General features: G+C 36.4%; 1 protein-coding gene across 2 annotated transcripts in view; it reads left to right on the top strand.

Moving 5' to 3' along the window:
* Positions 1–26386, top strand: part of LYST (lysosomal trafficking regulator) — a 77580-nt gene that overhangs the window by 48513 nt on the left and 2681 nt on the right. The window contains exons 26-52 of one of the 2 annotated variants that reach the window (XM_036379710.2): positions 798–1028; positions 1930–2096; positions 2568–2720; positions 3909–4100; positions 4572–4750; positions 5732–5938; positions 7191–7367; positions 7840–7916; positions 8821–9009; positions 9718–9863; positions 9952–10048; positions 10713–10774; positions 11116–11171; positions 12178–12330; positions 12668–12912; positions 13595–13661; positions 14543–14699; positions 15091–15231; positions 15635–15852; positions 17198–17428; positions 18124–18313; positions 19206–19342; positions 20081–20179; positions 23592–23731; positions 24031–24128; positions 25170–25326; positions 25537–25608. In XM_036379710.2, the coding sequence (XP_036235603.1) occupies positions 798–1028; positions 1930–2096; positions 2568–2720; positions 3909–4100; positions 4572–4750; positions 5732–5938; positions 7191–7367; positions 7840–7916; positions 8821–9009; positions 9718–9863; positions 9952–10048; positions 10713–10774; positions 11116–11171; positions 12178–12330; positions 12668–12912; positions 13595–13661; positions 14543–14699; positions 15091–15231; positions 15635–15852; positions 17198–17428; positions 18124–18313; positions 19206–19342; positions 20081–20179; positions 23592–23731; positions 24031–24128; positions 25170–25326; positions 25537–25608 (4038 nt within the window). Of the gene's footprint in view, positions 1–797; positions 1029–1929; positions 2097–2567; positions 2721–3908; positions 4101–4571; positions 4751–5731; positions 5939–7190; positions 7368–7839; positions 7917–8820; positions 9010–9717; positions 9864–9951; positions 10049–10712; positions 10775–11115; positions 11172–12177; positions 12331–12667; positions 12913–13594; positions 13662–14542; positions 14700–15090; positions 15232–15634; positions 15853–17197; positions 17429–18123; positions 18314–19205; positions 19343–20080; positions 20180–23591; positions 23732–24030; positions 24129–25169; positions 25327–25536; positions 25609–26386 lie in introns of those variants that run through there. The other variant, XM_054514213.1, reaches the window with a different exon arrangement.

The following is a 26386-nucleotide window of genomic DNA, read 5'->3' as shown; positions in this document are numbered from 1 at the left end:
TTTGTAGCCAAATTACTTTTGCCTCTTGACCTGATCTTCACCACTCAAAAACTGTTCTTGTTTAAGTGCAATATTTAGTCATGGCTGCTTAATTTGTCCCAAGGCAGAGAACTGTTACTTCTTCAGGATTTATTATGGGGCTGGAAAGATAATTCTAATGTCTAATGTCTCAGGTTTTTAGGATTGTATATAATAGTCATTTTATAGGGCTGATAACCTTATGAGAGTAATGTGGTTTCTTAGTGCATAAATAAAACAAGGTCTGAAGCACTGCTTTGAATTCTGCAATCACTGTAAGCCAGGTCCCAAACTTAATTAAACCTCAGCAGTAATGGATATGGGATATCAAACCTGCTGCCAGTCAGTTTGTTATTGTTACAGTGATGACAAGCTGTATCTGTTCTCTTGATAGTGTCTACTATACAAGCTGTATCTGTTGTCTTGATAGTGTAGTTATAATAGCGACATCCGACGGGTAATGCAACATTTTTCTACACTGATTAAAAACTCTCCATTTTCATGAAGTCTGTATTGTAGACAGTTGGTAGTTAGCTAAAGCATCAGATTTACTTTTTAGGCACGTCATTTCTTTGTGGCTGAAATGAAAAGTTTCTTTTTCTCTTACTGGATTTTTTTAGTAGATAGCTATTGTTACTACAGTGAAATGTAGGAAATTACCATGGACATCTTTGCCAAAATACAAGCATATGATACATAACTGGTATTCCAGTTGTCTGTACTGTTTTTGTTATCACAGTGTTCTTTAGGGTGCCATTTACTCATATTTCTGTTAACAGATTTGATCTGGAAGATGTCAAGAATGTTGGACTCTTTCGAAAATGGTGTGTCATTCCTGTTCTGGGTCTAATAGAGAATTCCCTCTATGATAACGTTCTGCTGCATAACTGCTTCTGCCTCCTCCTGCAAATCATAAATTCCTGCTCAAAAGTTGCAGACCTACTGCTTGATAATGGTTTGCTCTATGTGTTGTGTAATACACTGGCTGCTCTCAACGGACTGGAAACAAAGTGAGTTTTGTTTCTGTTGCTATCAAATGTTCTAGGCACAGCCTTAAGGCTAGCAAGAAATTACTGCATTGCATTTTTTCTACTTTTTGAAATTATTAGAGAGCATGTACAAAATACTGGGTTTGAGGTTTTCAACTTTATACCTGTAAGTTAATATTTTAGTCAGTTCAAATAGTGGAATATAAAGTGTTCTTTCCATACTTTAAACATTCAAGTGAAATGACATTTTAAAATGCGAGTTTGTCACACTGTCTGCACTTTCAATGCTTTTCTTAATAAACCTGAACAGTAAGATAAAGGCCCAGGAAATGGTACGTTCTACTGTCTCTATGGCCAATATCAAAACTGAAGAAAAGTGTCTCCTGTACTGCCTATGATTTAATATTTGAGATTTTTCAATGACTTTATTAGAGATAAAGATTCTGTACTTTAAAAAATATTATACAGGGAACAAAGGAGAAGACAGGGTTTTGTTATTTTATTTCATTAGTTGGTATCCTGAAGAAATGGAAAGGTTTCCTTTTTACCTCAATATAGTTTTTGTTCAGCATGATTATAAAATAGATTGTCCTGATACTTTTTTGAGAAATATAGGACTTCAGACTTGTTCTTTAACTTAAAAATCTGATAGTAATACATCATTGCTTTTCCAATAAAACTGTGCTGCACTCAACATTAGAATGTCTCAAAAATTTGCAGGCATCCAATCTGCCAAAGTTAACCTTAAAGAAATGTCTTGAGTTATAATGTTCTAGTCTTCAGCAGTGACACTTTTATATGAAGTACAACAAAATATTAGGTACAGTTGGCAGAAGTAGCAAGGGGAATAATAATGTGTCTTGTTAAGAGTTACAATCTACTAGAATTGTCATGTTTCTGGTAACTACAACTTTGTTTGCAGCATTCCCTTGAATGACTACAAGTTACTTGCATGCGATATACAACAGCTGCTGGTAGCAGTTGCAATTCATGCCTGCAGCTCCTCAGGTTCTCAATATTTTCGTGTTATTGAAGACCTCATTGTGCTGCTGGGTCATCTACAAAATAGTAAAAATGCAAGGATGCAAAGTAAGTTGTCTGCTAATTTTTGGGGTCATGGGACTGGAAAAGTAAATCCCTTCCCCAGTTTTCTGTTTAATATTCCTGCTGAGGGAGAAGGGGGAGTTTTCTGGTGATGAATCTTTCTCTTCTAAGTGGTTCTCAAATTAGTAGTTTCCCTTACGAGCCTGCCTTGTGGTCAAGAATTGTGTACTGCTAATCTGAAAAAATAGTGACTGTAAAAGTTCCTTAAGGATATTTAAAAGAAAACATTCTGTACAGTTTCATTTAGCTTGTTTTAGAGTGATCAAATTCAATGGCTTTTCTATGACAACTAATTTCTGTAGTGTCTGTATCTGTGGCATAGCAAAGAGACTTTGTGTGACTCCTGTGGAATCTAGAGTTTTGTAGCTCTTGACCATGTTGCAGTTTGACTTATTACAAATATCTGGTAAAAATTCCTGAAGATGTCATATACACTTTGTATGCCTCTCTCTCTAGATATGGCAGTTGTTCTGCAGTTAAGAGTTCTTCAAGCAGCCATTGAGTTGATAAGGACCACAGCAAGCCAAGATGCTCAGGAGCAGGCCAGTTCAGCCCCGGCACCCTCGGCACCACATCGCACAATGTTTCAAAAGCGCAAAGGCATCGCAGGTGAGTAGCAGAGGTGTGGCATTCTGGTGCTTGCTCCTTCCTGTATGTATTGCTTGATGATTCCATGGTATTACCACCTTTGGGGATTCTCTTAAATTCACAAGTTGCTTAGTAAAGATGTTTTTTAAGTAATTTGTAATGCCTGTAATAGCCAACCTCACAGTAAGTTAATGCCAAAATCAAGGTAGTGCTTGTAACTTAACACAGCTATGATGTGGGGATTGCTTTGTTGCACGACTTTTCATTAGAGACCATCCTGAAATAAATACCTGCCACTCCAAATTTATACTTGGAAGTGCCACTGTGGTTGTGTTTTTAAAGCCTGTGTTGAGTTCTAGCTTTAGCAGTAATACTTTCCCTGTATTTGATAGCTAATCAGTCCTTCTGTAAAAGTTTTGGAGTTGGATGTAAGTTGATTTTGTATGTCTCTTACAAATGCATTAAAGACTTCACAAAAGATACAGTTTAATAACCTGACAAACACTTAATATTTCCTGTTTAGTATGGGAATGTTTGTCCTGATGGTCAGCTTTTGAGACCCCCTCTCCATCAACCTAGTGAAATATTTTATATATATGTTCAGTAGAGTGAAAAAGTTTTTATACTAGTGAACTTGGTAAAGCACTAAAGGTAAATAAAAATAGTTATTTCCAAAAGAAGGAAGTACAGTCAAGGCCTCCCAGTTCATTTCAAGAAAATTCTGAAGAATATTCTTGTGAGTTAGATACTGTGCTTCTATTAGTGCCAATAGGTATGGTACAAAATGTGTTTGCTGATATGTCTGGCTCATCATTTGTGCTGATGAACCCACTCTGCAATATGCAAGATTTTGTTCTATCACTAATTTTTAATCCTTTATTCCATTTATACAATAAAAACAGGAAAAAAGTAGTGGGTTTGAATGTTTAGCAAAAAAATATCGAAGTCCTACAATAAAGCTTATCTTGATATTAACTCATTTCACGGTATTACTTATTATTTGAAATTTATGTATTTATTCTCAAAAAGCCTTAAAAACTAAAAATAAGAAGGACAAACACCCAATGACACTTATGTTCCCTTTGATACTGATACATTTCAAATGTTTGTTTCATTAAATGATGTGAAATCTTTGGATTAAAGTAGTTGCTGAGTGATGGAGTTTTTGTGCATTTTAGTAGAATTCTATTCATGCTTCTCTCCTTTAAGGTTCCAGAAAGTTTTCACTTGCTCAGTCTGATGCTCTGCTGGTGAAAATGCGCTCACTAGCAAGTGAGGAATTCAACATGATGATGCAGCGGAGAATGAGCCAAGAAAATCCTGTCCAAGCCACTGAGTCTGAGTTTGCGCAAAGGTTACAGAGGCTGACTGTTTTGGCTGTTAACAGGCTCATTTATTTAGGTAGGATTTCTTTTTGTTTGTTTCTGTTTTGATGAAAGATTAATTCTTGCTTTTGGAATGCTGAAGTGTTAGAGAGGAAAGTTGTTCTACTGACATGTCGTTCTCTATGATTTGTCTCTCAGTATTATGTAACTGGCAATCTGGGTAATGTTTTTATCTGAATGAACTGAACAAGTTGTTTTATTTCTACATCAGTCCATTCATGTGTTAACTGCATTAATTATTACATGAAGATTTAACTGCCAAAGGGAGCATCTGCTCTCTTAAAATGCAATTTTTCTATAAAATGGCTGCATTGGTTAGCAAGACTTGATGACTTGAGAGCTCGTGCATATTCTGCAAAGGCAAGAGAGAGTGTAAGTATAGTAAATATATCAGTAAAGGCAGTATTTGATATAATGCCAACTAAAGGTTTGTAGGATTGTCTTGCTTGACATGGTACTGATCAATATGTATCTCTTCAATTTTAAGCCTCTACCGAAGAGTGCCTTGATGTACTGGGTATAACAGAAAATACAAGTCAAAGCAGACTTTCAGCATCCCAGCTGGAAGTTCCTGAAGAGGAAAGCCAGCAAGAACTGACTAGCAGAATAAATCCTTTTCTTAAAGAAATGGTCAAAATGTTGGTGGAAGGAATCAAAGTATCCATTGTAAGTAATTAGATGCTGTCCATGTTAAAGCATATTTTATTAATAAGGTTCCTTTATTAGGAACTTTCATTCATAGTGTATTCTGTTCATAAATGCTTTTCTTACTGCCTTTGTCCATCCAACTGTGGCATTAAAAACTGTGGCTTCCAGTTACTTTGCAGTTATAAAATAAAAAATGGATCTGTTCTGATTTTTACCTTTACATTTGGCAAAATTATTCTTGAACAAGAACACAGAACTTAAATAGACTTTCTTGTACTATGAAAATTTGCTTGGTCCCTTTAAACTTCAACATTTAGGTTTGCTGAAGCCTATAAAACCAGATCTTCTGTGCATCCACAGGTGGTGGGGATTTTTTGAGCAATATGTTTATAGTATATTTTAGAATTGGGAAGGAGAGCTTTCTCTTTTTTCAATTCTTAATAAATTGGTGAAAATCTTCTAACATACAGGGTGTTAGCTTGTCAGCATTTCCAAGGCAATCAGTTTTTGTTTGGATAATATAAAGTGTGTTATTGCTCTTCCTTAGGTCATCTTGGTGAAAGCAGTTCTACCTAATTTTCTTTCTAGCTCAGAAAAATTACATTTGATAGGTGTATTATCTTTCCATTGTGCCATGTTTGTACTACTTTTCAAAGATGGCAAGTTTTTTCTTGTGAAAACACACCTCCTTCTAATATTTGTTTTCTAATCTTTTGAGGTAATCCATTCAGAAAACTGGTGATTAATGTAAAAGGGCTGTTGATTAAAATGAGCAATAAAGAAACCCTCTGGTTTTTAAATTCTCTACATCACAATTTTCACTTTCTGGATTGTTTTAGTAGAATGCTTTTTAACCCATAATAATAATCACTATAGTAAACCAAAACACTTCTTTTGGTAGATAAAATTTTGTCTTGCATTTTGATCATAATAAGCTGAAAAAATTGATAGAAGAAAGTCCTAATCCTGTAATATTAAAAAGTTGTCTCCATTACTTAGGGCACCAGCAGAATGAGCACTCCGAAACAGCAGTGGAACAGAATCCTTTTGTTATGTAAGGACACATTCCGTACGCAGCTTGGGAGGCTTCTTGTGCATAGCTTGTCTCCTGTAAGTCCCCTGCAGGAGAGGAAGCAGGCTTTGGAGATGGCACACGAAGTAAACCAGCAAGAGATTTTGCGTGACTGTCTCAGCCCAACTTTGCAAGTAAGCTCAAGAGTTTTTGAGAGAAGTTTCTAAAACCTATATTCAATTTTTGACTAGATTGTATGATTATTTAGAATTGTATGTGGCAAGTTGTTCACTGCTACTTGTGCAATGTTTAGTGATTGACAATTGTCATACAAAACATCTGGTGTACCTATGCAATTGCTGTACTATCCTGAGGACAGATAAAATTAAGTCTGGGTATGTTGGTGCTGTTCTGCATCAAACATATCCCCTGTGCTGTGCAGAGACAAAAGGTGATACTAGTTTTAACATGAAGGATTTTATTAGGCATTAACGTGCCCTAAAAAAGCAAATTAAGGAAGGAATTATCCTTGCTTTGAAACTCTTTACTGCAGACTTTCTGAAGCTTGTAAGAATTGATTTCAACTAGATTTTAAGAAGCAGTCAATCCCCATCCAAAGCAGTACTCTCTCTTTTCTTGCTTGGACTTTATTAGATCTTCAAGTGGGATTATGTATTTCATGTTCTTAAGTTAAAAAGCTGAATAGGCTCTCCCTGCTTTTCTGAGTTTGTCAGAGGAAAGCTTCTAATGGTGCTATGTTAGTGCAAGCTTGAAAGCTGTCATTTCTTTGAGTCACAAGGAGAAATCAAGAAGAAATGTTGCAGTTGGAGATCTTCAGGAACTGCAAGAATGAAATAAAAGACATGCCTCAGTTTGAGTCACTGTATACTAAGGAGAGAAAGTATTTATTGGATTAGTTTATGGCACTCAACATATTTCTGATCATGTATACATTATTCAAATAAATAAGTTTTATCAGGTAGAAAAGAGATGATGCACTAGCAGTGGCTTCTGTGGGGAACGTCATGTTGAGTGCATTTATGACTTATGTCTGCTTAACTTCATTATCTGTCATATCTAATTTGATTAATCAAATGAGCTGTACTGTTCTTGGCATGCAAAATTAGAAGTCTCTGGCACGTATTTCCTGAAGTATAAGGCTGCAGGAGCTGAGTACTGGGGAAAGAAACAGTTTTCTTGCAAGCCATTTGAAAAGTCACAAGATGCTGGGGCAAATTTTACCATGTGAGGATAAAATTCAGCATGTTTTTCTAGTTTTATAAAAGTTTATCTTTAACCATTAAAGCTGTCTTTTTCTTTAAATTAGTGAATAATTAGAAGAAATCTGCACAGTCTGACTAGAAAAGGGAATAAAAGTGGAGGGAAAAATATTGCTCAGTGTTGTGGAAATGAGCATGACAATACAATTTCCTCTTTTCCTTCTAGCATGGACCTAAATTAGTGCTCTATTTGTATGAATTAATGCACAATCACAGAGATGGAATGACCAAAGAACAACAAAGAGCAGCAGGAGACATAATGAATACACTGAAAAGTTGTGGCTATAAATGCATTCCCCTGAGCCCACGACCAAAACCAGATTTAATAAAAGCTTTGAAAGAGGTTTGTGAATAAAAACTTTGCTTTAAAAACTGGGTGTATTTGAGACAGTTGTCTTATATAGGATCAGAGCTTAACTGCAGATTGTGGTGTTCTTTGGTGGATGGCTTATGCTTTTGGAATTCTATTTGGGTTCTCAATATTTCTGTCACATACTCTCAACTCTTCACAGCAAGCTCACAAGCTTCTTGGTTAAACAAATTTAATCCAGAGGAAAATGAGAGCTCATAATAAGCTACTAGTATCTCTTATTTTCAAGAAAATAATTTTTGATTTCTTGTGAAGAGAAGAGTTATATATAAATATAATAAAATGGCAGTAACTGAAATGAAGCCTTGCTGGCTTTAAATGCTGTGAAGATATCAGTTGAACAGTGTTGTCACTCTTCCTTTTTAAAACTGGCATACCCTTTAGCCTCCCCTTCCTTATTTTGTCCATCTGAGAAAAGAAAATAATGTCTTAAACTTCCATTCAGGATCAGAAGAAATATGAGATGGAAGAAGGTGTAAACAAAGCTGCTTGGGAGAAAACAATGGCTAATAATCGGCAGAAGTAAGTACCTTAGAGGGGCTGCAAGAACTTTAAGAAATGTTCCCTGTTCAGCACTTCCCATTGCAAAGTTGCCTATGTTATTGTGGATGAGGTTTATTTCAAATTACCAGCATCACTAGCTTTCAGGCTCTTAAGTATGCTACTATATTAAAGGCATATGCATTTTGGTAGGTTGTATAATAAATGGCATTTTGTGAACCTCAATACTGATTTAGTCTTTTGCACATTTGCCATTTCACCCTTAATTTTATGACTATTGCCATAATCACCTCTCCTGTTGCTGTGATCTGTGCAGTTAAATGTCCCTGCAACTAACCCTGATTTTCAACAAATGAAATACTGTATTCAGTATACAATTTGAATATTTCTGTGAGCTATGTAGACTACTGCTCCTTGACATAATTGTAAATTTCAGTACATTGTGTTAGATTGAGTTTTCCATTTATTTAATTTCAGGCTTTGCTATGAAATCAGATTTGAGACATACACACAATGTGCTTTAAAGTAGGCAAGTGCATTAGCTGTAAAGGTGAGCTTAGTCAAGTTCATGCAGACAAGTATTAAGACTTTGTTATGTTGAATGATTTAGGAGATTTAATCAGTGGTAAACTAATGTCCTTACCCCAGATTTTTATTGTAATGAGTATACATTAATTAGTCAAGCATGTTAACACATAGCCATTGATCTGACTGGCTTGTCTTTGGCCAAAAGTAATAGGTTTTTTGATGGCTAAGAAGCAGAAGGTATTCATGAATCTCATTATGTAGGCTAAGTTATTCTGCATTTGCTGTAACAAGAACTCTACATATCTACTGCCAAACTGATTGTATTTTATGAGGGGTTTTGGTCTTTCCCTTTTCAGTGTGTTTATTTCGCATTTTAAAACACAACTCTTCTCCTCAGTCTCTTTCAGCGTCTAGATACCAAGTCTAAAGACATTTCTAAAATAGCTGGAGACATCACACAAGCTGTGTCACTGTCACAAGGAATGGAAAGGAAGAAAGTAATCCAGCACATCAGGGGGATGTATAAGGCAGAGCTGAGTGCCAGCAGACATTGGCAGGAACTTGTTCAGCAGCTTACGCACGATCGGTGAGTTTTCTCATCTCGGGGGAAAAGTGAGAGAGACTTGATGCCTGACATGTGCTTCTCATTCTAATCAGAGGCGTATGAAATGGAGATTATACTAAAATTAGAATTACTTTTGCTAACCATCTGATAGTTAGACTTGTGAAAGACTTGACTTATTTTTTTACCCTATCTTTTAGGGTCAGTAGCCAAGTAATATTTCTATCCCATTTAGACAGGTTTTTTCAGTATATACATTTTTCTGTGCCTAATAGAATGAAGTGTGTCCTAAAATTTTCATATCTTGCACAACATAGATGGAGTAAAAACACATTTTTGGTGTAATAGATACTCTGTTCACTAAATAGTGTAGAACAAAGGATGTTAATGTTGATAAGAAACCAAACTAGGGTATCTTCACCACTGCAGAACTAGTATTATCTCATGTTTGCAGCAGCAGAGTTTTCAAAATAGTATTGGATGCATTGTATTGCTGTTTTCATTAGAGTGAGTAATTTCAAGAACAGTCTTACAGTAGCAGCTTGTGAAAAGTCATTCAGTGAAATAGCTCATGAAAATAAACTAGAGAATTCAGTCTTTTAATACTTTTTCAGAAATGATTGCCCAGTGTACTTCTGTGCAACTTCTGTCTTTCTACTTGTTAAAGAGCAGAATTTACAAGCACATATACTGCCTCTGCTGCCAAGCTCCTAATTTATTTTTTTTTGTCAGAGCACTCTGGTATGACCCAGTCTATTACCCAACTTCTTGGCAACTGGATCCAACAGAGGGCCCCAACAGAGAGAGGCGCCGCTTGCAGAGGTGCTACCTAACTATTCCAAACAAATACCTTCTCCCAGACAGGCAAAAACAGGAAGGTAATTAAAAAATCTTCAGTGTTTAATGTAGCCTACTATCTGATTTGTAATGACTGTTACTGCCCTATTATTTGTGATGTCTTTATAGGTGTGATAAAAACTCCGTTGTCTTACTTATTTGAAGACAAAACACATTCTTCTCACTCCTCTACTGTAAAGGACAAAGCTGCAAGTGAACATATAAGGTTTGTTTTGGATAACACATGCTTCTCTTTCCTGTCTTTTCCCGGTCAAATGAAACAGCTGTCTAAAAAACATATTTTGTCTTAAAAACATTTTTTAAAAAAGCAAGTGGGAAATGAGACCAGTGTCAAAAATACTAGGCATTTTGCTTCACTCAAAAGCAAAAGATAACAGCTACCAAATACCATCTGGTGTGCTGTGGATAGGACCTGTGGGATAACCTGATGAGATCTCTTATTTTTGCTTAGTAGCACTGTCTGTCCTAGATATCTAAGATCTGGTAGGTCTTTCCATCAGAGTTCAAAAGCAAATTGTCTTTCCATCCTCTCTGCTTTTATCACTGCATTACTCAGCTCTGCAGTTATATCAATTTGCCACCTGTTACAGGCACTAATACAGTGTAAAATAGCTGAGAACATGCAAAGAAATAAGTAGAAATACACTCATAAGCAATCTAGAAAATTGAGGTTCTGTTTCTTTCCCTCTTTGGGATATGAACCATTAGTCATGCTCTTGGACAGTTTTTCTTCAGCTACAGCTTGGAGAAACCTTGAACTTTGGAGGCTGTTTGGTTTAGGTTGGTTTTAGGTCGGCTAAAAGGTACATAAATCCATAAGGATAGGCATTTCCATAATCCATAAGCATTTTCACTTTGAAATATTTCAGAGTTAATCGAAGATGTGTAAGTGTCGCACCTTCTAGAGAGACTGCTGGTGAACTGTTGCTAGGTAAGTAGAATTTTCATTCTTTATAAATATATTTTTGGTGTATTTACTGTATAAATACAGTAAGAGTCTGCTGTATATATTAACCTGGCTAATTTTAATAAGTAATTGATATGTTTCCTGACTTTGTGGATTACATACTTTATAGATCAATTTTGCTTTCTCTGCTGTTTTCATGAGTGCTGTTTGAACTGCCAGTAAGTTTTAAGATCTGCAGACCACTTGCTAAAAGATGTGGAATCATAAATTCTATTTCTGTCAAGTACTGTCAGGTACTATTCTTAGCAATCTTAACTCATTACGACTGTTATCATGTACCTTTTCATAACTATTTCTTGCTGTAGGAAAATGTGGCATGTATTTTGTTGAAGACAATGCTTCAGACACAATTGAAAATTCGGTAAGTGTTAGAATATATTGTCCAGCTTTAATTTTTCCAAATTATGGCCATGAGTAGCTTTCTTCTTCAGCAATTTGTGGCAGTAGTGCTAGAGTTAGAGATCTCTGGACAAAGCTAGCCAACACGATTAGTTTGGTTTGTGTTGCTTCTGTTGACCCTGGCTATGGAATTGGTGGTGATAGAAGAAAACAGGAAAGATGTGGGCATGGGGTTGGGAGGGAATGAGGAACAGGTGATGTGAGAGGCTTCTGCACATTGCAGTGCATTGCTTTGATCTTTGTTCATCAGCAAAGTGCATGGAGTTTGCTTTGATCTGTGTCTGAGAACTTGCCTTAGTGGAAACTGGGACACTGAAGTGCAGAAAGTCACAGGTGTATGAATTGTGCTGTGCTCCACAGCATCTCATTCTTGAATTTTACATTATGTATGATGTTCTAGCTCCTCCCTTTTCCTATACAAGAGGATTGTTTCATGAAGAAGTGGGAACTGAGCTAACCTTCTGATACACAAGACTAATGTCTAAATTGTTTATATACCCAACAAACATGTAAAGATAATTAAGATATGACTGAAAGCCTTAAACTGATTTTATGGAGCTCTTCCTTGCATCTACTGAACAGACAGTTCCTGTGGTTTAGGATGCTACCAGCTGCTTTGTCCTTCACAGGACTGTCAGAGCTGGGATTCAAAACAAAACTTTGCTTGCTCTGATTGGCTTTCCAATATTTTTAGCTTAAGAGCCATTGAAAATGCGGCAGTGCTTGCTATTTCTGGGTAGGGAACTGGACCAGCTCAGGAGCATGTGTCCTATTCTACCTACTTTGTTGAGGAGAGTAGATGATGGGGAAAGCAGCTAAAGAAAATCACAACAACTTATTAAAGCATTGTATTAAAATTAAAGTTTGCCTTAGGATATGCTGTATTGTTATAAGCTGGCTGCATTGAAGGGTTTCTTGTTTGGAAAATCCACTATTTAAAATTAATTTCCAAATTGCAAATTCTACAGAGTTTTCATGGAGAAACTGAACCAGCATCATTTTCTTGGACCTATGAGGAAATTAAGGAAGTTCATAAGCGCTGGTGGCAGTTAAGAGACAATGCTGTGGAAATCTTCTTAACAAATGGCAGAACTTTACTCTTGGCTTTCGATAATACAAAGGTACTGTGGCACCAATGCAGAGTAATACACCAAAGCATTTTGCTGTGTCTTTATAACATTTATATTCATGCATTAGGTTTTTAAGGAGACCTGTTGCATGGACTAATTAAATTCTGATTAATACCTTTGAAAGAACTTGGCTCAGCTAGGCTTCTGGATGATCATAGGCATGTTGTAAGACACATCTCTGATATAGTAAGACATTAAAGAATCTTAGTGATACTAGGCATTATTCGATTACAGCAGATATCTGGAAATATACAAAATGAGAGAAACTTACTCTTAGTAGTTTTAAACTTCTAAATTGTATGATTAAATCTATGGTGTTTTCTTCTAGGTCCGTGATGATGTGTACCACAACATCTTGACTAACAATTTGCCTAACCTTTTGGAATATGGAAACATTACTGCTTTGACCCACCTGTGGTGCACAGGACAGATTACTAACTTTGAATATCTGACTCATTTAAACAAACATGCAGGTCGTTCCTTCAATGATCTCATGCAATATCCAGTATTTCCTTTTATACTTTCTGACTACACCAATGAAACGCTGGACCTAAATGATCCCTCGGTATATAGGTAATATGAAATGCTTGAACTCTTTTTTTCAAATACTTGAACTGATGATCCTTATATAGCTTTTTAACTTTGTTGTACTAAACTGCACACACACCCACAAATGGAACTATTTAGGGACAAGCCTTTTCTCTAATAACTTGGGTTTTTATAGTAAATGGCTGCTTTGCCTGGGACATTTAAATAAAACAGGTGTGTAGATTCAAATGCAGTGTATTAGCCTGTCTTAATAGGCTGTGTATAATTCACAGAATTAAATAGAAGCTGTATGTTTAAATTCATATGATTACAGACTTCCAGGCCAATTAGCAAAAATTAAATAGAAAAGATAATAATATTGTAAATTACTTAGCCAGTCACAAAATCTTCATCTGGATGGATCTGAGTGAATTGTCCCACCCTAATAAATTTCTGTTGTGCTAATTTAACATTTGTGTGCACTAAGTCTTTGCCTTTATAGGATGCCTCTGATTTGACTGAGGTGCTTGGCATTTGCTTGCCTGTTAGTGTGCTGTGGATCTGAGTCTGCCTTTAGCACTAACTAAAAGTTGTTTTTTTATTTTCTGAACTTTCTTGAAAAATGCTACATTTTCCTTGGCCTTTTCATTATATGAGTGTTATTCTTAATGATGTGAATCAATATTGTAATAAAAATTACAACATATCAGTACTGCTTTTGTTGCAGGAATCTGGTCAAACCAATAGCTGTGCAGTCTAAAGAAAAAGAGGATCGTTATGTGGATACTTACAAGGTAATTTAGATAGCTTTCTCTTCTTGCCTTTGTCCCATGTATAAATGACACCATGGCTTTAGTTTTTATAACATTTATCTGTTGGGGAAGAAGAAACCACAAATACAGTATTTCATGGCTACAGAGCTCTTACTTCCAGTGTATTTTCCAGGAAACATTTCTTAGGAATTGTTTTATAACATGCTTGGAACTTGTGTTTTTTCCTGAAATGTCAAATCACTTTAGCCCATCCATGTGATACTGTTGAGGAATTTAAATGGATACCACCTTATATGGGAAGTTGTATATATTTAAAGATCCCTAAAGATCAGGAAGATAATTTACTGCTGTTTAGTTGACATTACTTTGGTGGAATTTGTAGCTATTTGTTCTGTTTGATAACAGAAGGGCTGTTTTTACTCAAGCACTTTAACATGCCCTACTATGAAAATAGTAGGTGCTTTTTAATTTTTTTCTCCTTAAAATGTTTTAAAGGCTGTAGGAAATAGCAGCATACTGGGGAATTAAAGCATCTGCATCTGGACTTTCAAACTTGTCTGTGTCACCATGGTCTACTATATTATTTGCAAATACTGTGTTTTCTGTGGGACTGCTGTGTTAGAAAACAAGACAGGGGAGTGGGGAAAAGCAAAGGTAATAAATAATGGAAAGTAGGTAATTTAAATTGGCTGAAGACTTCAATACCTAACTGGATTGTAAAAGTGATTGTGTGTCTTTAGACACTTTAGTGTATTTGATTCCAGATCGCTTGTGAATGTATGTTTCTGAAAAGTTGGAGTGTTTATTCCTAAACAATTTAGGCAAGCATTTATTTTTTTTGTTGGAATGCATCTAAGGAGAAGGTTTGTGATTTTCTTTTTAATTCTCTCCTGTGTTTCTAGTATTTAGAAGAAGAGTACCGTAAAGGAGCACGAGAGGATGATCCAATGCCCCCTGTACAACCATATCACTATGGATCTCATTATTCTAACAGTGGAACTGTACTTCATTTCCTGGTTAGGCTGCCACCTTTCACTAAAATGTTTTTAGCTTATCAAGGTAAGGTTGCATTTGCTTTTACTTGCCTTTTACATCTGGGCCTTTTTCCAATAACTCAGGAATGCTATATGTTACCCTATTTAGCATAGGTTTTCCAATTCCAGATAGCTAAGCCTGGTAAAATTTAATCTGGTATGCTTTAACAGTAGATCTATTATTGAAATTATCAAGCTAGACCATAAATCTGGTCATCTGATGCTTATACCTTAGTTTCTGTAGCATAAAAAGCTGACCTCTATTTGACTTGCAGTCGATGTGTAACACATAGCAATTGAGATAAGAGAATTCCAGTGTTCTCAGCTGACTAGAGAGCAGTTAACAGCGTGAAGTTGCAGATATGCAGCTGTTAGTCCATCATCAATGTAACTATTGAGTTTGGATTTCTTTACAGATCAAAGTTTTGACATCCCAGACAGAACTTTTCACTCTACCAATACAACCTGGCGCCTCTCTTCGTATGAATCAATGACTGACGTAAAGGAGCTTATACCAGAATTTTTCTACCTTCCCGACTTTCTAGTTAACAGAGAAGGTATACTAAAAGGACAACAGAACTATATACCCAAAAGAGTTGTATGATTGAGCTAATGGGCTGAAACTGAGAACATTTATATGCCTTGCCTGAATATGCTAAGTAGTTGATGTATGGGAGAAATCTGGCACAAATTTGTGGGCTATGCTAAAAAAGCTGTTATGTAGGAGTTAAGATGAGTTTTTCCCTAATTTTGTCAGCAGGGCAAAGGAGTTTGCTGTTTTCTCATTTTTCCATTCAAATGCATATGTACAGCTGAATATGTTTTGGAGAGACTTGTTAATGATGCTGCTTTGTTGATTGTTAATCACCATGCTTAATCATTGAGGTCTGTAGAACCCTACAGACCTTTTTGAAGTTACTGTGAACTAAAATGTTGGAATATTCACTCCCCTGTTTCTAGGCTTTGATTTTGGAGTGCGTCAAAATGGTGACAGAGTTAACCACGTCAATCTTCCACCCTGGGCCCGTAATGATCCTCGTCTGTTCATCTTGATTCATCGTCAGGCCTTGGAGTCTGATCATGTTTCCCAGACAATCTGTCACTGGATTGACTTGGTGTTTGGTTATAAGCAAAAAGGCAAGGCCTCTGTTCAGGCTATTAATGTCTTTCATCCTGCAGTAAGTATTTGTTAAGCAGCATGTTTGTTCATTGTCCTTAGTAACTTAATGGGGCAAAGTTTGGTTTGACTGGCTTGGACAACATCAAGCATGAAACAAGATCCCTTGCTCATGGAGTGTTGAAGAATAAGAAAAGGCTTTACAATTTCAGCATTGAACTGTAAGATCCCAGTGATCTATTGTGATACTTAGTGAATTTTTGTTCCTCTTTCTTGCCTTGGGCTAGGTGTGGGGCATGATCAGATCTGGGGCTTAGACCTTGTGGATAATTGTTTGCAGTGGCTTGCAGTATTGATTGTTGTAACTGTGTATATCTGCTCCTGCCTAATTCAAAAGCTTTTAATTTAGGCAGGTGCTGCTGCAGCTTTTGATGGGATTGAAATGGTTCTGTGTGTCCTGAGCTCATGGTGTTTTCCTTCATACACGTCCTGTGTTCTGTCCCTCTAATGAGCACTTTTCTCTACAGTAAATTTAATTTCAAATAAGTCTTCATTTAATGTTAGGACTTGCAGAGTTTTACTGCATAATTGCAACATGGATATCTTGAATTGCATTCTTAGCTTCAATCCTTACTATCACAAGGTTTGCTCAGCAGGTAGTTCTGGTTGTAAATGCATTCAAATGCTTCCTGGTTTTAGTGTTTGTTCTGTGACTGGAAAAGCTAATAAAATGGTAATGTGTGGCAATGATGCCTTTGTCAAGTAGCCATCCAAATACTTCCCTTTCTTTTACTCTTTTTGGGCTTCAGTATTGATTTTGTTAGTACTGTGAGCTTCAAATATTAAGTTTGTATATTCATTATTTTTTAAAGTGAAAAGTCAAGGCCTTTGTGACTGAGAAAAAGTGTGTGATGCACAGTTGGAGAGGCTGGAAAAAGACAAATAGAAGGAAATAATTTGCACTCTCTTGAAGTGTGAGGTTTCTTTCTCCTTCCCTACCCCAAAAGAGAGCTTTAATATGCTCATTAAAAAATGGTAAAGAAAATAAACTTCTCCAGCTCTTTCTAATTCTTTTGTTTATCATCAGCAAACCTTCCAGTTTTGCACAGATTGGTAAAGGTCTCAAAAAAAAACCTTCAACAGAAATTAGTCATGGGACAGATGAAGGAGCAGCTCACATGAGTATCCTTAAAGTGGTAGTTTATTCCAATAAAGAGGAGGTGACAAGGTTATGCTCTCAGTGGCTCTTAAGTCAGCACAGTCATTGTGGGATCTCTTCTGGTCCACACCTTAAGCAAACAGCTGAAGAGTCTGCCTCTGCATTTGTGTGTATGTGTTGCAAAATCTTCCCAAAGACAAACCCGACAAGCTTATTCTTGCCCCTCTCCTTTCTTTTTTGCCTATAGACCTATTTTGGGATGGATGTTTCTGCTGTTGAAGATCCTGTTCAGAGAAGAGCCCTTGAAACAATGATAAAAACATATGGACAAACGCCCCGCCAGCTGTTTCATACAGCACATGTTAGTAGACCTGGATCCAGGCTTATCATGGAAGGAGAACTTCCTGCTGCCATGGGATTACTAGTGCAGTTTGCTTTCAGAGAAACCAGAGAACACACTAAAGAAATCATTTACCCAGTATGTAATTTTCAATTGCAAGATGGTTTAATTAATATCCATGTGCTGCAATTGTTGTACCCTGTACCCTTTGTTTAGAATTTTCTTCCTAAAAGTGCTACTTGCTATATTGTACTGTAAAGAAGATACATAAAATTAGGAAGTGATAGTGAAAATTATTTTCATGCTTTGGTGATATTTTGTGTAAACTAAGATCTGAGTTTGTCTTGGTTTTGGGAAATAGGTGTTGGAAAGCATTTCAGTTAACCAGTTTTATAGTTTCCATGATGAATTGTGGAATCTGTGTGCAGACCTATAGCCAGCAAACACATACTGTGCTTTCTTCCATTCCATCCTCAGCTTTTTTACTGCCTGTAGGACAATTAAACTTTCTTCACTTCAAGCACTTTTTTTCCCTGAAGTCCAGTCAGAAACTGCATCCTTGGATTTAGAGATCTGTATTTTTCACTAAACTACCTGAACTAGAAGCTTGCAGCCTATGCCTTTAAAGAAGCAGTAGAACTACCTTAAAGTCAACAGTTTAACTGATGGTACTAAAGTGCTTTGAACTTCTGTCTAGTGGTTTTAGAGTAAAGACTTCAGCTGTCCTTACCATGTGATTGCTTACAGGAAACTGACATGAATCATTCTACATTACTAATGAAATTGTTTTTCTGAAAGTTCTATAATTTGAACCTTGTCTGTGCTTGTTTTAGAGTCCATTACCGTGGATAAAGGGCTTGAAGTGGGGAGAATATGTTGGTTCCCCAAGTGCTCCAGACCCTGTTGTCTGCTTTAGCCAACCACATGGAGAAAGGTTTGGCTCTCTTCAAGCTTTACCAACTAAGGCTATCTGTGGCTTGTCCAGCAAGTTCTGCCTTTTGATGATATATAGCAAGGAGCAAGGTATGAATTTGTGCTTTATTCTCTACATGCTCCATATATGTGAAATGAGCCATAAAAAAATTAAATCTAATCCTACTATTGTTCTTCAGCAAACTTCCCAAGTTTAGTTGCTTTTGCCAAAGATTAATTTATAATTCCATAAGCAGCTTCCACATGTGTGGTATCTTTACTGGAGGGTGGATTTTCCTTATAATTTTCAAAACTACAATAGAGGCATTCTGTAATTCATATTTTTCATTGGAGCGGCTGAAGCACGAGAATTTAACTTTAGAACTTGCCAGCAGATTGGGTCCAAGAACCGAAGAAGAGATGAAAAAACGCATGTGGCAACAGAAAGGAAAACTTAAGAAATGGATTTTAGAGGCAGACAATGAGAAAAGTTAACAGTAAAAAAGCAGAGGTGAAGAATCTTCTGCTTTCAGTTAAACTTTTGGAGGGATTCTTATTGAGAATGTACAAACAAGTTCTTACAATCTTTTGTTTTCTTGGTGGCATATACTAGTGCAGGCTTTCTAAAAATAAATGACATTTAGTCAACAAAAATAAGTAACATTCTCCTTGAAGTTACAAGCACTTCTTTCTCTAGGTGGTATTGTCTGCCCTTTTTCTCTGTTCTCAAAAGAATGCATCTCTTCTTCAAAAAAGTTTTGTCCAGGTTGCAAATTGTCTTTGGAGAAGATGGAATGTTCATTTGGTCTCTGAAAACTGTTTATAATATGTTGCAGACAATACCTTCTTTTGAAACTTTGGGGAGGTTATATTTTATTTGTGATAAAATATATTTGTTATATTTAATTTGTGATAAAACATGAACCTGAGACTTTAGTTGTTGACTGTGTAAGTGGTTGCATCTTGCTGTGCACATGACACAATGCTGTGTGCCTTCCTTCAGGCGTGAGGAGCATGCACAGCACTGACATTCAGTGGTCAGCCATCCTGAGCTGGGGCTATGCCGATAACATCTTACGGCTGAAAAGCAAGCAAAGTGAACCTCCAGTCAATTTTATACAGAGCTCACAGCTCCATCAGGTAAAACGAAATCAGTCTCTTGCTCTTCAATTTAATATTGGTAGTTTAAGTGCTGGCTTGACTTGGCAGTGTACTGGGGTACTCTTGCTTTAGCCTTTTCTGGAGACGAGCATCCAGTCACAACTCATTTTAATCTTTTTGATTTGCTTTGGAATGTGCTCCACTGTTTTATCTTGTTCCTTGTTGTTTTCCTGTACTAGATAAAGATTCCTTTTGAATTAATTTGATTTTTGTAGGTTTTCCTTCTTATAGAATATTGCTGTGAATGTAATAAAGTTTTAAGCTTTGTCCCAAGAAAAATCAATACAGAAAAAAAGTATAGGAGCTTCATGTTGGAAGAACAACTCCACTCTAGTTTAGGATCCATTTGAAGAAGATTTTCTTAAAGATTTTTAGGGAAAGCTACATAATTTCTGTCAGAATCCAGTGACTGGTAAGATCTTGCAAAAAGATTTTGGTGGATGATCTTGAAGTCTGCACTAGTCTGCACTGCTCTTTAGCTATGAATTCCAGGCTACATAAAACTCCCTCTTTACTCTGTTTCTGACATAGTAACAAATACAACCTAGAATAGCTATATTTTAGCTCTTGGATTTCTTTAGCTTAGATGTTTTACATGTCTTTTCATAAGATAACTAATAAAGAATCGGTTTGACCAAATGCTGTGGCATAATGAGAACAGCAGTTAGAATAGTTTTCTGTTCTAATTTTTTCCTGAATTTGTTTTGTCTTTTCAAGGTAACAAGTTGTGCTTGGGTGCCAGACAGTTGTCAGCTGTTCACAGGTAGTAAATCTGGTGTCATCACAGCATATATGAACAGATTCACCAGCAATACAGTAAGTTACATTGGAAATAATTCATAAATAAAGGATTTCGTGTACTCAGTATTACAGTCTTTTTTTTTAACAGGAAAAATGAGAAAAAGCCATATTCTGGATAATGACTAAAAACTTACTTGTGTTTTTAGTATTTATTTTGAAGGCTCCTCTGACATCTCAGCATGTTTGTTTGCCTGTTTTTCTTAAGCTGCTGTTTACATACAGCTAGGCTTTAGTCAGTCCTCATCACCTGAGTGCACAACATGTACAGCTCTGACTGTGTTCAGGACAGGGCTGGAACTGAAGCTCTCTGGCACAGTGAAGCTCCCTGCATTAAGGAGTAACTTCTGTGTGGGAGACAGAGCCTTTCAGTGCTTTAACTGAAGCTGTGGAATGCAATTCCCCAAAGCAAACAATAATTCAAGTGCAGAAGGCACTTAAGCTACAGAGAGCCAGGATGAATTCTCAGACAGTGTATGTACTAACCACCAAGCCTCTATTTTGTCATATTCTCCAAGGGGCAAAGTTGTGAGTAGGGAAGGCAGAAAGTAGCTTGCATTACTTAATTTTTAGTGGAAATACTGAGAGTAATAGAAAGTCCCTTGATGCTGTTTGCTAATAAAAATAGCATAAATCGAACTCAAAATTAAAAATCTAATTCTGACTGAGTTTTGAAGCTTCCATCTGAATCTTCCATTCTTTCTTTAGCAGTAACTTCTATTCTCCATAGTTTTAACAAAGAGTAGACAATTTTCCTACCAGCTCATTTTAGGTGTGTCTACAGTATTACCCATAGCAACAACTGAACTGAAGTGGTTTCCTAGTTGTAGCTTAACACAGGTATTGGCAAACATATTTGGTGTTGTACTCCTTGATGCTCTTGAATCCCTACATTAGCATGAGCTGGAGAGAACCTTGGTATGGTCTGCTATGCCTACCCAGTTTTCTGTTTTCAGTAGTGGCAAACAGCAGATGCTTAGACTAGGAAGAACATAAACAAAGTGATTTGTAGAATTTTTTTCCCCTTGGCTTTCTTCCAGTTTCTGGTGGTCTGCCACTCATACATCCTAAGCTCAGCAGCACTTTGAGTTCAGGAAATGAAGCAGAGCTTCAAGCCTGCAAGCTTTACTTAGTTGGATCATAAGTCAAGCACCTTAACTGCTTCCCAGAATAGTGAACTTGTAAATAACCTGTACTGAGACTTGAATTCCAGTTATTTTTTTAACTAGAAATTGAATATACTTGCCTTCTGCAAAGCTGAAAAGAAACTTTAGCTAGTGGGGTTATGGTTCTTGAGTTCCTTCTGTTTCCTAGAAAAAAGTGATTTTTGTTCATCTGCACAGATGATGTTCTTTTAGACCATCTTTGCTGAATTTCTCAGCACTGACAGTTTTACATGCCCCAGGCAGAGGGACATTGTGTCAATTTTGTAGCTCCTGTGGTTGAGTCAGTTACCCAAGTCAGGGCTGCAGGGAATGCAAATGTGCTTCCTGACATCTGCTCTGTATCTATCTTGTAAGCTGATCAGCAATAAAGTGAACTGTTTGTTATAATGCAGTACTTGAAATGTGAATATTTTGCCCTGTTTCACGTTTGTATAAATGCAGTGCATGGGCATGAAGTACATAGTGTTATTAATTGGGTGTGGGAACTCAAAGGCATGCTGTCAGAATTCAAAAATGGCTCCATGTTGTGCTCCAGGTGCTCTGTTTTTCCTTACCTTACAATGGTGAAAACCCCATGAAGTACTGCTTTGGCTCTGATCTGTGCTGACAATAAGTCACACCTGCATGAGCCCTGAGCCACAGGTTGTACACATTATTTCAGCCTTCACTTGCTCATTGTTAGAGGTGTCTTGCAAACAGAGAGTACACTTGGAGGACCTGTTTGGGTAAAACTGGGAAGAATTTCAATTCCCCTCTCGAGTCCTGTAGGCAGAAAGAGCTGCTGTTTAAAGATAGATATGTAAATGCATGTTTTCCCATATCTAGATACCATTTTAGGGCTTGTCACCTAAAAGCGGGGGGGGGAAGTAAGAAGGGGAAGACATTTCAGTGAGAAGTGCCTATTTCATGACTTATTAGAACTTAATATAACTTAATACGCTTGGTATTAGAATTCCAGTTTGTCTTGTTGCAGTATTATTACGATAAAAATCAATAAACCATTGCTATTAGTGTGGTAGGGAGAAGCTGCAAAAGGTGGGTGCTGCTTTTGGTTCAAGTGTTGAAATGCAGATTAAGAGGAAACACTTCAAAGGAAGTGGGAGAACCACAGTAAAAAGGTTATCAAAATCAGTTCTTCATAAAAACACAAGTCTTGTTTGTTGCTGTTATAGAAAATTTTGGTATAATTTTCTTTTCTCTTAACTGAGAAAGCATTAAAGAAGGATTTTTATGTGTGAGGTGTCACTGAGAATACCTGGGTACTTTCTTAAATGTCTTTTATATGGATAAGATCCTCAATAGCAAGAGCAAACTAGCAGGTCTTTCTGTTGTTAGACAGTGCATTGCCTTTTGCAGTACTACATAGATTAGATTGTCTCTTTTAGTGCAAAAATGTACATTTCCTACAACCTATGACTTAAGCATGTGTGTACTTGTCTGTTTGAACTTTCAAGGGTTTTTTTTGTAGACCTGCTATAGGTAGGCATCCTGTACCCTCATACAAAAATGCAGGTGATATCCTCTGGCATGGGTGAGGAAACCAGCAGAAAATTGTTCTCTTCCTTTACCAAGATAATTCTAATCTCTGTACAGCAAGTTGTCTTAAATAAAGCATTAGCATTCTGATTAAGATCCTTCAACTTTGCCAGTTTTCAGGAAGTCTGAGTCATTTCAAATTATATAACTTGAATAAAAATTGTTGTTTGGTGTTAAATTTTGCTACTTTAATTTTTACCTAGCCATTTCTGTATTTAAACTTGACTTCCTGCATGTTTTTCCAACTTTATCATTGAAGAACTTGGCACCAACTTGAGAAATTCCTAGTAACTTGCTGTATGGAGAGTGACAACTTCCAAGCTGGGCTTTCCTTTTATGTTTCCAAGTGTCTTCACTAGATGCTAAAATATTGAGAACTGTCATTTCAGTGCTATATGGAAAGAGCAGTCTTGCAGAAAACAAATCAGCTGACTTCAAAGTGTGTAATTGAGACAGAGCTACAGTAGTTTTTCATTCTGGTTCATCAGATCACATCAATATATTTGCTGAGACTAAAGCATTGGAAGAAAAAAGTTGAACATCAATGATAGCTATGTTTTTTCACATTATAAAGTGTTAAACATTATAAAGCATGAACATAGATGCTAAAATTAAAAGCAATAGGAACCGTTCTTTGAAAACTAAGACTTTAACTAGGCTTATCTTTTTTAGAAAAAGAGACATTAATTTTCTTTTTCATGAGAGTTTCTTATCTTGCTATTTTTCAGCCTTCAGAGATAGAAATGGAGTCACAAGTCCATCTGTATGGACACACAGCAGAAATAACAAGCTTATTTGTGTGCAAACCATACAGTATAATGATCAGTGTCAGCAAAGATGGAACCTGCATAATATGGGATTTGAACAGGTACAAGTATATATATAACTTTTTCCCATAGCTTTCTTATAAATACAGGTTTTCCCACTCTTGGGTAGCTTTGCACCTTTGAAGTTAGTTGAATTTGTTCTGTGTATATCTTATTGGGAAGTCAAACCCTTACAGTTTTTTCTCTTAAAAGGTGCTATAATTTTATTGTGAATATGAAAAATACCATAATTGAGCAAAATGTTGATTGAAATTAATGTCATTATTTTTAAGATTTTCCTCGAAGGACCTTTTTTGCATTTGAGTCTGAAATTTAGGCTTCTTCCTTTTGTTTTCTTCAGGCTGTGCTATGTCCAGAGTCTGGCTGGACACAAGAGTCCTGTGACTGCAGTTTCAGCAAGTGAAACCACTGGTGATATTGCAACAGTTTGTGATTCAGGTATGTCTGTCGGTCAAGAAAGCTGTTTTAACTTGCAGATGAAATAAATCATGAGAGTTGTAATTAAATTAGTTACTGAGTATGTATTAATCATCTGAGGATGCATTCAGTCATACAGGAGGCAACATTTTGCTTTTTTTTACATGGTAACATACAAATTTCTCCAGGAGTGATTAGACAGGTGTTTGAACGTAATGTAGAGGTATGAAGGCCAACAACTTGGTCTCTTTATAAAAAGACGTAAAATTTCAAAGGTGCCTGGGAGACTCCCATTTTGTGATGTTGGCTGCTTTCATTTTGAGAGAGATTTTTTTTGTCAAAAGTACAATTCTTTGGGGAAGTACCATGTACTACAGAGTACAGGCAAGGGGTATTAAAGGACAAGGGGATGTTATTGTGGCAGTTTCAAAAAACTAATATTTAGATTTTTTTACTTGGAGACTTTCAGGTCCATTTCTATAGCTCACAAAACCTTTTTTTTTTTTCTGCAAAGCATTTTGTTTGTTAATTAGTGTAAGGGACATAATATTTCCTTTTAAGACAATTCCTTTCAAGACAAAAGCAGTAATTGGGTAGTTAGTTTGTTGATATAATCAAATAATGCCAGATAATCAGGTAAGAGAACTGTGCTTGCTATTTAAGTATTTTGCTTAAAATGCAAGTTAAGGTATGAGAACTAGCTGCTTAGATAGCTAGTATGAATTCCATCTTAGTGCCTTCCCTGTTAGTGGTCATTAAAAGTAAATTCACGTAGTGTTTTGTAAGTAAAATGTTCCATAAATAGGATGTGATGGCTTCTAAATCACTGCAGTTCCATAAATAGGATGTGATGGCTTCTAAATCACTGCAGTGGCTTGGTGGTTTGTGTGCTTCCTGTCTCAGAGAGAGAGAGGGAGAAGTAATTGCAGAGACTACTCAGTCATTTAAAACTTATGAACTCTCAAGAAGTTGAATTCTTTACCATGGAATATTTAAATATTATTAACTTAACTGTGATCTAGACTTATTTTCTTAATACTCCCATGCTATGTTCTGTTACAGTTGGAGGAGGCAGTGATTTGAGACTTTGGACAGTTAATGGTGATCTTGTTGGACATGTGCACTGCAGGGAAAGTATTTGCTCTGTTGCTTTCTCTAACCAGCCTGAAGGTGTGTCTGTCAATGTGATTGCAGGGGGCCTTGAAAATGGAGTTGTAAGGTAAGCATTTGAAATTTTTATTTATTAAAATGCTCTATCACTTAGGCTTACAGTTTGGGAGCATGTAGCCAAACATCATGCTGATATTTGGCTTTAAAGAAGGTGGACAAGCTGTTACTCAGCTCCCAGTCTTAACAGTTGCTAAATATATTGTTTATCACTGAAGTATTTGTAAAAGCAAGTGTAAAGAAAAATGGCTCTCTCTTTCAGACTGTGGAGTACGTGGGATTTGAAGCCGGTACGCGAAATAACATTTTCGAAGTCAGCCAAACCTATTGTAAGGTAAAAGGATCTTAAGTGTACAATGAATGCATTTTTATCTTTAGGAAAAAAAAACCCCAAACCAACAAACAAAACCACAACAAAATAGTCTTGAGTATTGAACATGAAAATAAGAGGCAAATGCTTGTGCCTAAAAAGAGCAGTGCAAACATACTAATTATTCATGAAAGCAAAGTGAGCACAAGTGTGCTGTATTGGTAATGACAGTAATAACTACATTCTGCTGCTGGCAGATGGGAATTAGCAGGATTCCCTTGAAAACAGAACAGTTACTCCTCCTCTTATTTTAAAATTTAATATTTTGCCTCAGAATCTGAGTTGAAACGAGATAATCTTAACTAAGCCAGACTTAAAAATACAGTTTTTCTTCCTCAAAATTAAATTAAAATACTGCCTTTTCCATTTTTTCTGATGGTGGAGGAAAATGGTGAAGAAAGAGGCAAACTCAGAGTAGCCTGGAAGCTGCCATTTTGGAGTGCTTGTGTAGTTAGTTTTCTCAGAGTCCCCTTGATTTAGATGAGCAGAGTTCTTGTGCCAAAGTGTTTTCAGAAGGTGGTCAAAGGATTGACTCTTTGATATCCCCAGTGGTACAGTAGTCTGCAAAAGGTCTTAGAGTTATGCCAAAATTTTATCTTAATGTTAGCATTGTAACAAATTACTCTGAAAAATTTTGTTTTGACTGTTCTTAAAATACCCTTTAAAATCCAAACTACCATTTTTTTTTAGAAACTAAAAAGATTGTCTGGTAGCAGTTATTGTCTTTGTTACATCCTTTAAG

Source organism: Molothrus ater, chromosome 3 (assembly GCF_012460135.2).
Source record: "Molothrus ater isolate BHLD 08-10-18 breed brown headed cowbird chromosome 3, BPBGC_Mater_1.1, whole genome shotgun sequence".
Lineage (NCBI taxonomy): Eukaryota > Metazoa > Chordata > Aves > Passeriformes > Icteridae > Molothrus > Molothrus ater.
The sequence above is the reverse complement of the archived record's forward strand: the minus strand, read 5'-3'. Positions and strand labels throughout refer to the sequence as shown.